This window comes from Monodelphis domestica, chromosome 3 (assembly GCF_027887165.1).
Source record: "Monodelphis domestica isolate mMonDom1 chromosome 3, mMonDom1.pri, whole genome shotgun sequence".
Lineage (NCBI taxonomy): Eukaryota > Metazoa > Chordata > Mammalia > Didelphimorphia > Didelphidae > Monodelphis > Monodelphis domestica.
In genome coordinates this window covers 500,434,722-500,450,021 of record NC_077229.1, presented here as the reverse complement: position 1 = coordinate 500,450,021, position 15,300 = coordinate 500,434,722, and the positions used below count along the sequence as shown (strand labels likewise).

General features: G+C 36.4%; 1 protein-coding gene across 2 annotated transcripts in view; it reads right to left on the bottom strand.

Moving 5' to 3' along the window:
* SGTB (small glutamine rich tetratricopeptide repeat co-chaperone beta) overlaps positions 1-15,300 on the bottom strand; it is a 79,707-nt gene that overhangs the window by 49,386 nt on the left and 15,021 nt on the right. For both annotated transcript variants that reach the window (XR_008917941.1, XM_056824859.1), the window contains exons 3-4: positions 11,743-11,846; positions 2,910-2,979 (exon numbers count right to left, since the gene is read on the bottom strand). Coding sequence is in view for 1 of the 2 variants with exons in the window: in XM_056824859.1 (XP_056680837.1) it covers positions 2,910-2,979; positions 11,743-11,846 (174 nt within the window). In the remaining variant the exon portion in view is untranslated. The remainder of the gene's footprint in view (positions 1-2,909; positions 2,980-11,742; positions 11,847-15,300) is intronic.

The following is a 15,300-nucleotide window of genomic DNA, read 5'->3' as shown; positions in this document are numbered from 1 at the left end:
ATTTTACATTACCCTTTCAATTTCTGTTACATGTAATATTTTAAGTATAATTCAATTTAACAAGGTAGTAATAAACTGTTCTGTTTATATGCTTCTCCCACAAACTTCCTTGCTTTCTTCTGTGTATTTTTTAAAGTTTTATTAATATCCTTTCCTTTTTCAATATTATTCTCACAAACTACTAACTCATTCTATCCAATAATATTCTCTCTTCTAATAATCATTTTTTTATTTTATTTGAATTTTTTAAACAGTTTCTAATGATTCATGTCTCATTCTGCACCTTCTAATCCATCACCTCTGTTAAGAGGTCTCAGACATGCTTCATAGTTAGCCTTCTAACATCATGATTGGTCCCTGTGTTGACTTAAGCCCTTCAGAATTGCTTTCCTTTGTATTACTGTGGTTATCATATAAATTATTTCCCTTGCTCAAAGGTCAATTGGGAGCCCAGTGACCTTTTTTTCTGTACTAATCCTCCATGCCCATTCTCAAGCATTGAAATGGTTGATTATCACCTTCCTCCTAAATAATCGCTTCCTGCTTTGGCTTCAGAAATGTCTCACCCTCCTGGTCTATCATTCTAATCACTTCTCCTCTTTCTTTCTGACTCATTTTCTTCTGGATTCTTTGTTCTTCTTTTGTCTGTTTTCACTCTGTGCTCTCTCCCTTGGCAATCACATTCACTACCCAGTTTCAACTACCCTCTCTATGTAAATGAATCCCAAACTTCAACCTCTAGTTGCTGACCTTTCCTTTGGGCTCCAGAACACATCACCAACTGCCATCAGGAATTCTCTACCTAATGATCTTTCCCCTAAGTCTGTTCCTCCCTCTAACCTGAACACCATTCAGGTGTCATACACTTATGACTTCTTTTTTTTTTTTAAACCCTTACCTTCCGTCTTGGAATCAATACTGTGTATTGGCTCCAAGGCAAGAGTGGTAAGGGCTAGGCAATGGGGGTCAAGTGACTTGCCCAGGGTCACACAGCTGGAAAGTGTCTGAGGCCAGATTTGACCCAGAATCCAGTTGCCTCCAAATTTATAACTTTAAGATCATCTTTGACTTTTCCTATAAATTACAAGGACTGGTTTAATCCAGTAAATTTCTTATCTCTATCAGTGTTTCTAATCTTATCTTTCCATGGTATCTCTTACTACTTCTTATGCTTGAGTCATCCCATGGGTTACTTGCATACTGTAAAATGGAGATTTGAACCCCAGACTTCAATTCCCAGAAGTCCTTTGTAGTTCCCAGAATGCCCTATAATCTCCCTGAGTCCTCACCTGAGTGCAAGAACACAATTTGTATTTAAACTGACACTCCGCCTATTTCAGCCTCTCTCTATTGGCTTCCGCTTCTAGGCACACACGGTTCTCTACCAGGCAGGCAAGATGTAGGTTGCACATGCTTTTCTTATTTCGTATTTTCTTTATTTCTTAATCTTTAATAAACCTCATAAAAATACAATACTTTTAGCAGAAAAACTAATTTTAAATGTTACAATACATCTCTCTAATTTCTTTTGTATCATCTGCAGCTTTGATTCTTTAGGAACTCCAATGTTCTACAACTATACAACATCACCCAAAAAAGTGTCTGGAAGTCAGGTTTTGGTATAAGGCATCAATTTGGGATCATAGGCATTTAATAAATAGCCATCATATTTATTATTATTATATTTATATTCTGCACAGTAAGTAATTATTTTATGATAACCTCTTACTTATCATGATTGGGAAATCATGACTCCAAGTTACTCAAATATTTTGGCTAATAACAAGTATAATAATAAATGAAACATCCAGAAGAAAATGAGTAAGAGAGAGAGAAGTGATCAGAATGATAGGTACAGAATCATAAAAACACCATAAATATATTGCTGATTTTAAAATAATAAGAAAACAACTCTTAAAAACTATATTGTGAGGGCAGGTTGTTAGTTCAGTGGATAGAAAGCCAGGCCTGGAGACATGAGGTCCTGGATTCAAATCTGACCTCAGACACTTCCTAGCTGTGTGACCCTGGGCAAGTCACTCAACCCCCATTGTCTGGTCCTTACTCCTTTTCTGCCTTGGAACCAATACACAGTATTGATTCTATAATGGAAGGTAAGGGTTTAAAAAAATAATAACTATATTGAATACAAAGTCAGCTTCATTTGCTGAAAAAGTTACTTAAAACAATATACTGAAAGCTAGAAGGGACCTATGAAGTCATCTAATCCAATGTCCTTAAAGATTTTACAGTGCCTCTATGTCATCAGGATGTCAATTATTACCACACAGATAATTCCTAACAAAATGCAATAGATTTTACTATCTGATACAAAAAATCAAATTCTAAGTTATCTGTTGTATATGTATTTATTTTTGTATGATTAATTTCTTAAGGGAAGATGCCCCTGTTTTGCCCTACAATCATTTCTCACTGTCTAGATTTTTACTCTAACCAAAAGGTGGGACTAGAAATTTACAATATAGGTAGCCAACAGCAAACAAAATCCAAGGGAAAATAAAGGATTTTTAAAATGTTATTTCATCTAAATGCACACATTTTAATGCCTTAAAATTCTGTTCTTCAGATGATACAGATATTTATCTTATTAGAAATCAAATTGCTGTCAAAGTAAATGATTAAAGCCTTTGGTGGATAGTAACACAAAAAGAACACAATTTTCAAATCCTCCTTTGCACACAGAAGTGCCTTGTGTTAATTCTGGCACATTCAGTACATTTCTGCTCTGAAATTCGAGTATGAGTTTTGATTGGTTAATAAGGCAGCCATGGTGGCACAGGCTAAGATAGCAATCCAAGACTGTTCATTCCTCTTATCACTTTTCTAATACTTTAGGGTCAGTTCCAATACAAGTTCTGAGAAAAGCAATTTTGTCTAGAATTACTCACCTTCATCCTTCAATTGATCCGCTTTCCCCACATCTTCAGGCAAAGAATCCGAAAGTGGTAAAATGTCATTCTGAAACATTTTTTAAAAAGTCAATATGATTTCCAGTTAACAAAGATTTCTCCAACAAAAGCTCAATCAAAATAATGCCAAATTAATGATTCTTAGCCTATGTCATCTACAGTTGTAGAAACCATTCCATGGTATCAAAGGTTACCATTTTATTCAGATTTTCTGTGATTCAACTTAGAATCAAGAAATAGTCAACATTCTGCCCAAAGTAAAAATCCCATCCCTATATAAACCAGTATCTCAAGAGGCAAATGGAAGAGTCTGTATTTCTCCATCTGCTTTCATATAAGCTTTCATGTTTGTTTTTACCATGGGGTCACCATTTCAAGTACATAAGAAATTATATATATGAAATAATAAATTATGTCATATCTTTTTTTCTTATATCATTTCATATATATCATATATTATTTCAATATATCAAGTACAAAATACATAATAAATCTATTCTCTAGAAAATGTTTTTTGTGAATAATCATCATGTTTATTTATAAGAAACCCATCAAATAGAACTTACTATTAAAATTACAGTATGTATCATTTTAAAATGCTATAAATATTAACTACTTCATATTTGACTCAAATAACCCCCTTAAGGGCAGGGATTGTTCATTTTGTTTTTGTATCCCTAGCGCCTGGCACTTAAGTAGACATTTAATAAATGTTCATCAGATGAGAAGTTAAGGATTATTAATAAAACATCTGAATCTGATTTGTTGTCTTAAGTCACAAGTAAACTGAAGGAATAAAAAAAGGATATTATAATTGTGTTGTAAACCTAATAAGAGGCTAACAACTGCAAGCAGTTAAAATTGCTACAGCTATACAAGATGAAAACGAGCTCGGTATGACATTCACTGCATCACTGCCCTGAATACTTCAGGTTTTTGAGATGGTTTGCCATTTTAGTTCTAAATTTCTAGCAAATCCAGAGACTAGGGACTGGATTTTTTTTTAACTTTTTCAGAACTTTGGATGTTAGTAATATTGTATTTTTAATAAGTTGATATTAGAAATTAAATTATAACTTATTCTTTCTAGATTCTAGAGGTAGAATGTTTCATTTTAATGATGTAATTCAGGCTTTGGAAACTCACCTAAAAACCCCTTCTCATGAGCTGGAGATAAAATTGATCATCATATGGCCTAGAGAATAATTCATTTCATCTAACTAATGGATTAACTAACCACTGCTTGATAAACAGGCAAACTGAGTTAAAAAAAAAAAGCAGAAGAGCAGAATCTGAAATCATAAAAATAAGAACCTACTTTTACAACTAAGTATACTTCTTCTGTTACAAATAATTTTCTAAATTTTTCCAATTGGGCATGTGTGGGGACTTTTTAATCATTCCCTGGTAACAAGAATTCTTAATGAAATGACAGTTTTAAAATAAAAATACTAGAAAGTTATTTATTTTTAACATGTTTTTATTTATTTCATTAAATATTTCCCAATTATATCTTTTAAAAATCTTTATCTTCCATTTTAGAATCAGTACTGTGTATTGTTTCCAAAGCAGAAGAGTGGTAAGGGCTAGGCAACAAGATTTAAGTGACTTGCCCACGGTCACAGAGCATGAAAATGTCTGAAACCAGATTTGAACCCAGGACCTTCCATCTCTAAGGCCTAGCTCTCAATCCACTAAGCTACCTAGTTGTCCTGCCTGACCTCCAATTATATTAAAAAAATTTTTTTAACATTTGCTTTTTAAATTTAAAAAATTTTCCATGTTTACATATTTTCTTTCCCTCCCCTTTTCCTCCCTTCTCCCAGACACAAGAAGCACTTCCACTGAATTATACAGATTTAACATTCATTTTTTTTTAATTTTGAGTTCTGCTATTCACATCCAGAGAAAGAATGGTGGAAAAAGAAACACAGAAGAAAAACAACTGTTTGATCACATGATTCAATAGGGATATGATTGGGGATGAAGACTTTAAACAATCACCCTCGTGCAAATATCAATACTATGGAAATAGGTCTTGATCAATGACACTTGTAAAACCCAGTGGAATTGCTCATTGGCTATTGGAGGGAGGGTGGGAGGAGGGGAGGGAAAGAACATGAATCATGTAACCACGGAAAAATTCTTAATTAAAGATTTCAAATAAAATAAATAAATAAAATACAAATCTGAAAAAAATAAAATAAAATTTTGCATTCTAAAAACTCTCCCTCCTTCCCTTCCTCCACCTTTTGAAAAGGCAAGCAATATGATATGAATTATCATATGAAGTCATGCAAAATATATTTCCATATTAGCCATGTTGCCAAAGAAAACACACTCAAATGAAAAGGAAAATGGAAAAAAGAGTGCTTAAATCTGCACTCAGATCTCTTTGGTTCTCTATCTAAAGATAGAATTTTTCACCAAGGGTACTTTGGAATTGTATTGGGTCACTGTATTCATGAGAGTAACTAAGTCTTTCACAGTTGATCATCATTAGAATATTGATTTTAATGCCTAGTCTTCTGGTTCTGCTCACTTCCCTTCCTTTCCCTTCAGTTCATGTCAGTTTTCTTGGCTTTTTCTGAAAGTATCTTTCTTCCTTTTTTTAAAAGTTTATTTATTTAATTAATTTAGAATATTTTTCCATAGTTACATGAATCATGTTCTTTCCCTCCCCTCCTCCCATAGCCAACGATGCTCATTTCTTATAGCACAATATTATTCCATCACAATCCCACACCACAACGTGTTCAACCATTCTGCAATTGATGGGCATTCCCTCCATTTCTAATTCTTGGCAACCTCAAAACGAGCTGTGATAAAAATGTTTATACAAAGGGAATCTTATCCCCCTTTCTCTGACCTACAAAGCCACATGATATGCAATTACAGTGACTTCTCTATTAAAAGATTCTCTGGGAACAAAGACAACTTGGGCCCGGAGGGGCTTGTGGAAAGTTTTATTTTTCAGTGGGTTTCACATCGGGGGAGACAGAAGCTGAGAAAAAAGAGAAAGTTGTGGCTCTGTGTCTTCAGGAGCAACAGAAAGGGAGGCCCCAACACTGACATAGGATGGTCACCTTGGGAGTGGGGATCTCTCGCTCAGGTCAGAGTCAAGGGCGAGCTCCCTGGGCAAGGGACCATTCTGAGAGAAGGGAGTGAGTTCCTCATGAAAGCTTGTGACAAAAAACGGTGCTGTCGTGTAGGTTGCTGTAGAGCATTCACAGATATTCCCAGCCTAGTTCTAGCCAAACTTTTTGGTAACTCAATGCTAGAGCGCATCAGGGATGAGGAATACCATGGCTGCTTCCAGCTGGGTGGCAACCCAATGCTGGAATGGTTTTTGCATTTTAATATGGCAAACCAAATTCCAAATGGTTCCTTGGTTCAACTATCACATCTATGCAGATCAATCCCAGATCTATATCCATATAACCTCTCCAATGAGCTCTGATTACACATTAATAATTGCCTTTCAGGGGGCAGCTGGATAGCTCAGTGGATTGAGAGCCAGGCTTAGAGAGAGGAGGTCCCTGGGTTCAAATCTGACCTCAGACACTTCCTAGCTGTGTGACCCTAACCAAGTCACTCAATCCTGATTTCCCAGCCCTTACCACTCTTCTGCCTTAGAACCAATACTTACTATTGATTTTAGAATTTTAGATGGAAGGTAAGGGTTTAAAAAAATGCCTATGGATAACTCAAGAGGTATGTTCCATAGGCAACTCAAGGTCATTATTTCAGAAACAGAATTCATTAATGCCCTCAAATCATCTTCCTCTTTTGAATTTCCCTTTTACTTTCAATTATTATATCATTCTCCCAGCCTCTCAGGCTTACAACTTCAGTGTCATCTTTAACCCCTCATGCCATTTATCCAACCTGTTGTCAAATTTTGTCATTTCTACCCTCGCAAAGCTTCTCATGCATCCTTGCAGAGGCTCCTTTCGCCTCTCTCTCTCCTGGACTAATGCCATAAGCCTTTTGCTGGTCTCTTGCATCAAGTCTCTTTCCCACTATCCAATTCATCTGCTAGTCAGTGAGCTATCAGAGTAATTATTTCCCTAAAATCAAGACACTGCTCTTTCTTGGTTCTTGACCCACCCATTTATCCATTCCTCCTCAAACTCCTTTGGTGGATCTTCAATCAAGGTCAGCCCACAAATGTCCTGGGCCCTCTCTATTCTTTCCCTTGGGATCTCATCAGCTTTCATGGAATCAATTATCGTCTCTACACTGATTCTCAATTCTATTTATCCTGCCCTAAATTCTATTATGACCTCCAGCCTTACCTTTCCAACTGTCTCTTGGACATCTTAAACTGAATGACCTGTAGATGTCGGAAACTTGACATGTCGAAAACCAAACTCATTATCTTTTCCCTTCGACTCTCCACACTTCCAAATTTCCCAATTACCCCCCTGGATATCATCCTCCTCTTCCTCCTAGTTCCCCATGCTCACAGCCCAGGTGTGATCCTCAATACCTCACCATTTTTCACATCCACCCCTTCTATATTCAATTCAATAGTGTTTCCCAAGTTGGGAAAGGAAAACACTGAGCTCCTTCAGATCTTTCCCTCAGACAGAGAGAGAGACAAAGATGTTACCTCCTCCAGCCCTGAGAGAGTCTCTGAGTGTGTGTCTCTGCCAACTGCCAGAGACCAACTCCCAACTGCCAGAGAGAGTAATTGACACAGAAAAATGGTTATAACTGTCAACATCTGAAATTAACATGCTCTCTCAGCTCTGCTGCCAAGACCTGTCAGTCTTACCTCCTAATAGCTCTCAAAATGCATCTTCTTCTCTCCTTTGACACTGCTCCCACTCTGATGCAGGCCCTCATTACTTCATACCTCAATTATTGTCATATTTGACTGGAGTCTCTCCCCAGTCCTGGCCATGCTCTGCTCAGTGGCCAAAAAGATCTTTCTAAAGAGTAAGACTGACCATGGAGTAAGTTCGGTGCAGAAAACTCCAGTGGTTCCTTACTGTGTCCAGGATCAAAGTCCTTCCTATTCTGCTGCCCATCCTACAACCCCTGATATACCTCTATGTTCTTGGTCATCTAGTGACATTTAAGAAAATACAAAAATGCCCTACTTTGTGCAACATAGATTCTCCTGACAAGTTCTGTGTAAAGCATCTCATAAATTCATGAAGAGAACTAGCTAGATGAGGTGGACAGGGTAGATAATAACTCATATTTGTTGACCACTTCAAGGTTTAACATTTATATATATATATTACAATATAACATAATATAATAATATATGTTATATAATATAATAAGATAATAAGATGAACAAAGTTTTAATTACTCCTCCTTATGATAATTACTTTCACTTTAATCAGTGAGTTATTTTAATGGAGAGGGAGATAAGAATTTCACCTGTTCTTATGCTTACAAGAAAAAAAGGAGATTTAAGCAAATATTTTTAATTTTCTCCTTTCAAATATAGTCAATTAAATATTTGGTGGGTTTTAACATGATCAATGTCATACAATATTAAATGTTATAGTACTCACTGTGTTATTATATTTAATACATTATGCTGTATAATATTATGTAATAGATTAAAATATTACAATAATTATCATTAAAAATTTACACATATTATCTTCTTTTCAGGATCACATAATCTCAGAAAAGACTTCACTGACCACCTAGTCCAACCCCTACCTAACCTAGAATCTTCTCTGCTACATGACTGATGATATTTGATTAACTGTTTTTAATATATTAAAGTCTGTCAACCCCTAAGCCCAATTTGTTGTTAAGCAATGTTGTTTAAAAAAAGTTGTTAAGCAATGTATTGTTTAACAAATTGATATTCTGGGAAGATAAAACTTGGGTCCTCAGTCATTTCATCTTTCACCTGCATCAACACAGTGTCAGGGACCCAGCAGGTACTTAATAAATGTTTATTTTGATTTTTTTTAAAAACTCATACCTTTAACCCAATACTATGTATTGGTTCTAAGGCAGAAGAGCTGTAAGGGTTAGGAAATGGGGGTTAAGGGACTTGCCCAGGGACGCACAGCTAGGAAGTATCTAAGGTCAGATTTGAACCCAGGACCCCCTGTCTCTAGGCCTGGCTCTCAATCCACTAAGCCATCCAGCTGCCCCCTTAAAAAATGTTTAATGATGACTAAATGACTCCATGCATTACACCACACAGCTATTTTGGCCTCCTTGTTATTCCTCATCCATTCCATCCCATCTCCCAACTCTATGTCTTTGCCCTAGCAGTTCCCCATACCTGGAATGCTCTCATTTCCCATCTTTATCTCCTGGTTCTTCTAACAACATTCAAGGCTCAGCTCAAATATCACCTTATCCAGGAATCTTTTCTAGGTTCTCTGACACTCCTAGTCCCTTCCCTGTGAGTCTGGAGGCAAAATGTAATGAAATGCCTTTCATTTACACTACATGTATCTCATATGTATATCTACATACATACATGCTCTCAAGAAGCTCAAATTTTAACATGGTGATATACAAACAATCCTATCAATTTCAAATAATAAATTACTTATTAATTTATAACAGCCTATAAATTTATCTGATAATTTATTATTTGTATGTTATCACCATATTAAAATGTGAATGATTTAAGAATAGAGACTGGTGGGGGGTTTTTTGTTCAGTTTGAGTTTTCTTGCCTTTCTTTGTGGCTACCAGAGCTTAGCACAGTGCCTGGCACTTGATAAACACTTAGTAAGTAAACTCACTGAATGACTGATCCTCCCTTACCTCATGACAGTAGCAGAGGGGTAAGGTGCTATATCGATTAATAGCTTCCAGCTCAGTTTCTTCTTTTGACCCTGGAGGTAGGAGACTTTCAGGTAAGAGACAGACCAGTTTCTGAAGACCCAGCTCTATGGTATCCAATTCCAAATGGAATATAGACTTAAGTCAGTGAGCTCACACCTGAGCCTCAGCTGCTTTTTTTCTGCTTTGTGCTTTTCCCTGCTATGAATATATGATTAATTTATAGGCTCAGAGACAACCTTGTGGTTCTGAGACATCCATGGATCCATCAGAGATAACGTAGAGAAAATTTATTTATTAGAGAATATGACCAGGGGCAAGAGGATGCCAAGAAGTTGTACGGCCAGTGCAGAAGTGAGGTGAAATATAAAATGCCTCATCACTATGCCCATGAAATATAATATGTTTTGATGAAATTTTAGGATGAGCCTCCCCCCAAAACTGCCATATTAGATATGTTATTAAATCCTATTTTGTTTTTGTTAAATGCATAGATGTTCTTTACTTAGCATTTCTTTAAAGTGTAGAAAATACCTGTCCCATACCTGATTCTTACTGTACAATAGGTATTTTTCTACTCTCACTTTGAGGAGACCCAGACCTGGAGAAAGCCAAAGCCCAAGTTATAAATAAACCATCCCCAGGGAAGTTCAGGTTTAATGAGCCAAGAAATGAGTTGGAATAAGGAAAGGGCTCTTGTACTAAACAAGATCAGCATCAGAAACTTTCATTGTCTTATAATCTTTCCCAAAAGTCTGGAAATGAAAGTAGCTTTGCAATAGGACTCACATGAAGATTTCTTTAGACTATTAATGAGGAAACCTGGGTCCCAGTCTAAGTTAAAAACACTCATTCTAGTCTGTTAGTTTTAATCAACAGCAAAATAAGATGAAACTTGCACCAGGAATGATGTGAAGATCAGTGATGAATATCATTCTCTGTGGCTGTTTAATGTACCATTTTTATTTATAGTTTAATACTTAAAATATTTGTAACTTCATTGAACTGGTATTCACTTTGACTAAGCTGTATTTTTCCATGTAGTTATTTTAGAAAAGATTACCTTGATCAAGGACACAAAAAATACTCAATGAAATTGCACATTGGCTGGGGGAAGGGTGGGTAGAGGGGAGGGAGGGAAATAATGTAATTATTATAACCAAGGAATAATGTTCTAAATTGACTAAATAAATTAATTCAAATTTTTTAAAAAGGGGAAAAAAGATTACCTGTTTCATAAATTAGAAATATAAATAATATGAAAGTGCCCTGGGCTACTTAGAAGCCTAATTTGACTTCCCCCTCAATCAATAGGGAAAGGAGAGAAGAAAAAGGAAAAGAGAGGGAGGAAGGGGAAGTAGATGAAGAAGGGAAATATAGAGGGAGAAGGAAGGAAGGAAGGAAGGAAGGAAGGAAGGAAGGAAGGAAGGAAGGAAGGAAGGAAGGAAGGAAGGAAGGAAGGAAGGAAGGAAGGAAGGAAGGAAGGAAGGAAGGAAGGAAGGAAGGAAGGAAGGAAGGAAGGAAGGAAGGAAGGAAGGAAGGAAGGAAGGAAGGAAGGAAGGAAGGAAGGAAGGAAGGAAGGAAGGAAGGAAGGAAGGAAGGAAGGAAGGAAGGAAGGAAGGAAGGAAGGAAGGAAGGAAGGAAGGAAGGAAGGAAGGAAGGAAGGAAGGAAGGAAGGAAGGAAGGAAGGAAGGAAGGAAGGAAGGAAGGAAGGAAGGAAGGAAGGAAGGAAGGAAGGAAGGAAGGAAGGAAGGAAGGAAGGAAGGAAGGAAGGAAGGAAGGAAGGAAGGAAGGAAGGAAGGAAGGAAGGAAGGAAGGAAGGAAGGAAGGATTCCTTCCCAAGTGTGTGAAACTTAGTTAACTACCACTGTAGGACACTAGAGGTACCCATAGAACCTGCCTAACTTGCAGGGGAGTACTTTGTTACCCAAACATCTGACTCATCAATTATGCCATACACACACACACACAGCATCAATTCTAGTCACACCTGAATTAGTCGCAAAGGAAGAGAAGATAATATCAAACTTACCTTACAGAAGGAGTTTGTGAACATTTCTGTCAGTGGCTGTGATACAGCAAGGTGAGTATCTTCTGGGCTAATCTTGAAAACCGTCTCTAAGCACTGAATTGCAACTAGAAAAAAATTAAAGCAGTCAAAGGAAAAAAGCAATGATAAGGAAGCCTATTTTTTTTCCTAGTGGGATCACAGTTTATGATAGTTCAGCATTTCTGAGTCAAGAGCATAAGGCTAAATAAATACTTCAGCTGTATGTAAAGAATTCTGTTTAGAGACCAGCTGTTTCAGGAAAGAAATGTGCATTTATATTAGTCACTTAAAATGTAATATGAAAGATAATACTAGGCAATACTTAACCATTACATCACGTTAAACTAAGTGCTTACTACTGGCTAATTTAAACCATTTAATTCAATTAAACAAACATTGTTGCTGTTTATACTTTACTTCAAATTTAACTATGATTAATTACTAATGCAGTAATTGCCTTAATAGAAAGAATACAATAGTCCTTATCTAATATTACCAGCTATGTAACCCTGAGCAAGTCACTTAACCCTGGTTGCCTCAGTTCTCGTCTGGAAAATGAGCTGGAGGAGGAAATAGCAAACCACTCCAGGATTTCAACTAAGAAAACCCCAAATGATAATAAAAATCACAAATAATCAGGCACAACAAAAACGAAAACCCAAGGTAAAAGGAATTCTGAAACTAGTGAGAAGTCATTAAAAAGAGTACTTGCTTTAAGTCAGTTCAAATTCTCATTCTGATCTTTGTACCTGTATGTCCTTGGGTAAGTCACATTCTGCATAAGCCTCAGGCTCCTCACTAGAAAAATGAGGGAGCTGAGTAAATGACTTCCATTTTCTCTTTCTCTGGCTCTAGGATACTATGGTTTGTCTTTTTTAAAATTTCAGATGAATTTGGACTTCATTAAAAAACTAGATAATCTAAATGGTGAGAAAAGCCCCAGGAGAGGAGTCATAGACCCTGCATTCAAAGACTGACTTTACCATTAATTAGCTTTGTGATATTGAACCAGCCACTTTAGTTTTTTGGTTTTTAGTTGCTTTATCTGCCAGTTTAGATGACTTCCTACGTTCCCGCCAGCTTTCAAGTTCTAGAATTCCATGCCTAAAATTCTGTCCTATTTAAATAAAGTATTTATACATAAACCATTATCTCTGCATTTGTGAATGAAACATAATTCCCAACAGTATCCCAATAGGAATAGCATGAAGCCAGGGAAAGAAAACAGGACTTGGAATCAAAAGACCTGCGATCCAACCTAGAGCTCCATCAGCTGTATGACCTTGGGCAAATCACCTACAACAGGAACAACGACTAACATGGATATAGCATGTTGTGGTTTGCAAAGCATCTTACATACCCGTGTACTTTTTTCTCCCAGTAATATTTTCGTCATGTTTTTTCACAATTGCATGTAGAAACAATTTTTAATATTTGTTTTCTGACATTTTGCAATCCAAATCTCCCTCCCTCCCCAAGGGGCAAGTAATTTGATATAGGTTATACATGTGCTGTCATGCACTAGATATTGCCATATTCATCATGTTATGAAAGAGAACTCATATCACACTTATAAGAAAAAACTCACAAAGGAAATAGACTGAAAAATATACTTGTGTACTTTTCTACCTGTGCCTTTTTCTGAGACATTTTCTGTAACTGGACGGTCTTCTGTCTCTCTCCCACTGGCTCTGTTCAATGCTATTTATTCTATCTATTAAAACCCATCTCAAATTTTGGCTTTGCCATAAAACTTTCCCAGTCTGTCCTCCTCCTCAATAATGAATTTTATAGATTCATCTCACAGAGAATTCCCTTTGCATCTCTCTTAGCATGTATGTTATCTTTATTATTTGGATATTTTTATCATATTTGCATGTTTGTGTGTATTCCTCTTACACTTATTTGGGTAAATGCCACTGTCTTCCTAGGCTTTAAACTGCATATGAATTTGTGTCTCTAGCACATTGTCTTATTACTCAGTAAGTATCATGAAGACAGGGATCATTATCATTTATTTAATTTATTATTAATTAATTAGATTAATTAATAAATTAAATTTATCACTCCCAGTATTGTGTTCTGCCCCAAGTGGGTGTTCAATAAGCTCCTAACTGAACTGAAGTATTACTAAATCTTTCCAAGGTTCTTTTGTTTTCAGGTGTCCAATGAAAATCATACTTGTTCTGCCAATTTTATAGATTTGTTGTAAGGATCAGATGAGAATGTATGTGCCAAGCATGAAGCTTAAAATTTTATTAGAGAGCAGGTGACCAACATATATTATCCATCCCTCTGTGCCAGGCACCACGCTAAGCGCTTTTACCAATATTATCTTATTTGCTCTTCACAACCCTCCAAGGTGGAGCTTACCATTATTCCCAGTTTAGTTGAGGAAATTAAGGCAAACAGAGGTTAAGTGACTTGCCCAGGATCACATAGCTTAGTATTAGAGATGGAATTTGGATTCAGGTTTTCCTGACTCCAGATTCCTCAGGTTTTCACCAGCTGACAATACATCAGAAACCTTACTGTCTGGCTATCTTTTTTTTTTTAATTTTCCATTCCAAATTCTCTCTATTCCTCTACCTCCACCCCCATTCCCCACCGTTGGGAAGGCAAGAAATATTATATATATGAAGTCAATGTTCAATATTAGCCATGAATACTCCCTTTATTATACTGGGGCAGTGGGAGAATGATACTGTATTTTGAATTAGCAAGACCTGTGTTGAAATCCCTTCTCTGACACTTATCAGAATTGTGAACATGTGCAAGATCCCTCTGTGACCATCAAATGACCTCTTTGTAGCATGTGAAGCTGTTCGCCAAACAGTTAGTGCTTAATAAATGCTTGTTAATTGATTAGTTATAAAATGGAAATATTGATTTTTACAGGAACTACTTTGTCGGATTATTGTGGGGATCAAAAGAGATAATACATATAAAGGTGTTTTATAAATCTCAGACTTATGTTAGCTCGTATTATTACTATTTTTTAATTCTTATTTTCTGGCTTAGAATCAATACTGAGCATCAGTTCCAAGGCAGAAAAGTGGTAAAGACTAGGCAATGGGGGTTAAGTGACTTGCCCAGGGTCACATAGCTGGGAAGTGTCTGAGGCCAAATTTAAACCTTGGACCTCCTGTCTCTGAGCCTGCACTCTATGCACTGTGGCACCTAGATGCCCCATCTTTTTTATTGATTTTTATTACTACTACTACTGAAGAATATGCAACAAGAATAAAATCCAACAAGAGTTTGAAAATCAATTAAATTCAAGACCATTTTAAGTACCTATGTGTGAATCCAAAAGTAGCACAGGGTGTAGTGGCTAGAAAACTAACCTTGGAACCAGAAAATATGAGTTCTAGCTATATCTCTAAGTACATCCTAACTGTGAGGCCATTTAACTACTGAGTCACCCAAACAACTCTCTAAAGACTTACAGAAAAGTTGCTTTAGTGGAAAGACTTTCTAAACAAGCATTCCTAACAATGATCAATTTTTTTTCTTTTCTTTCTTTTCATTTATTATTTA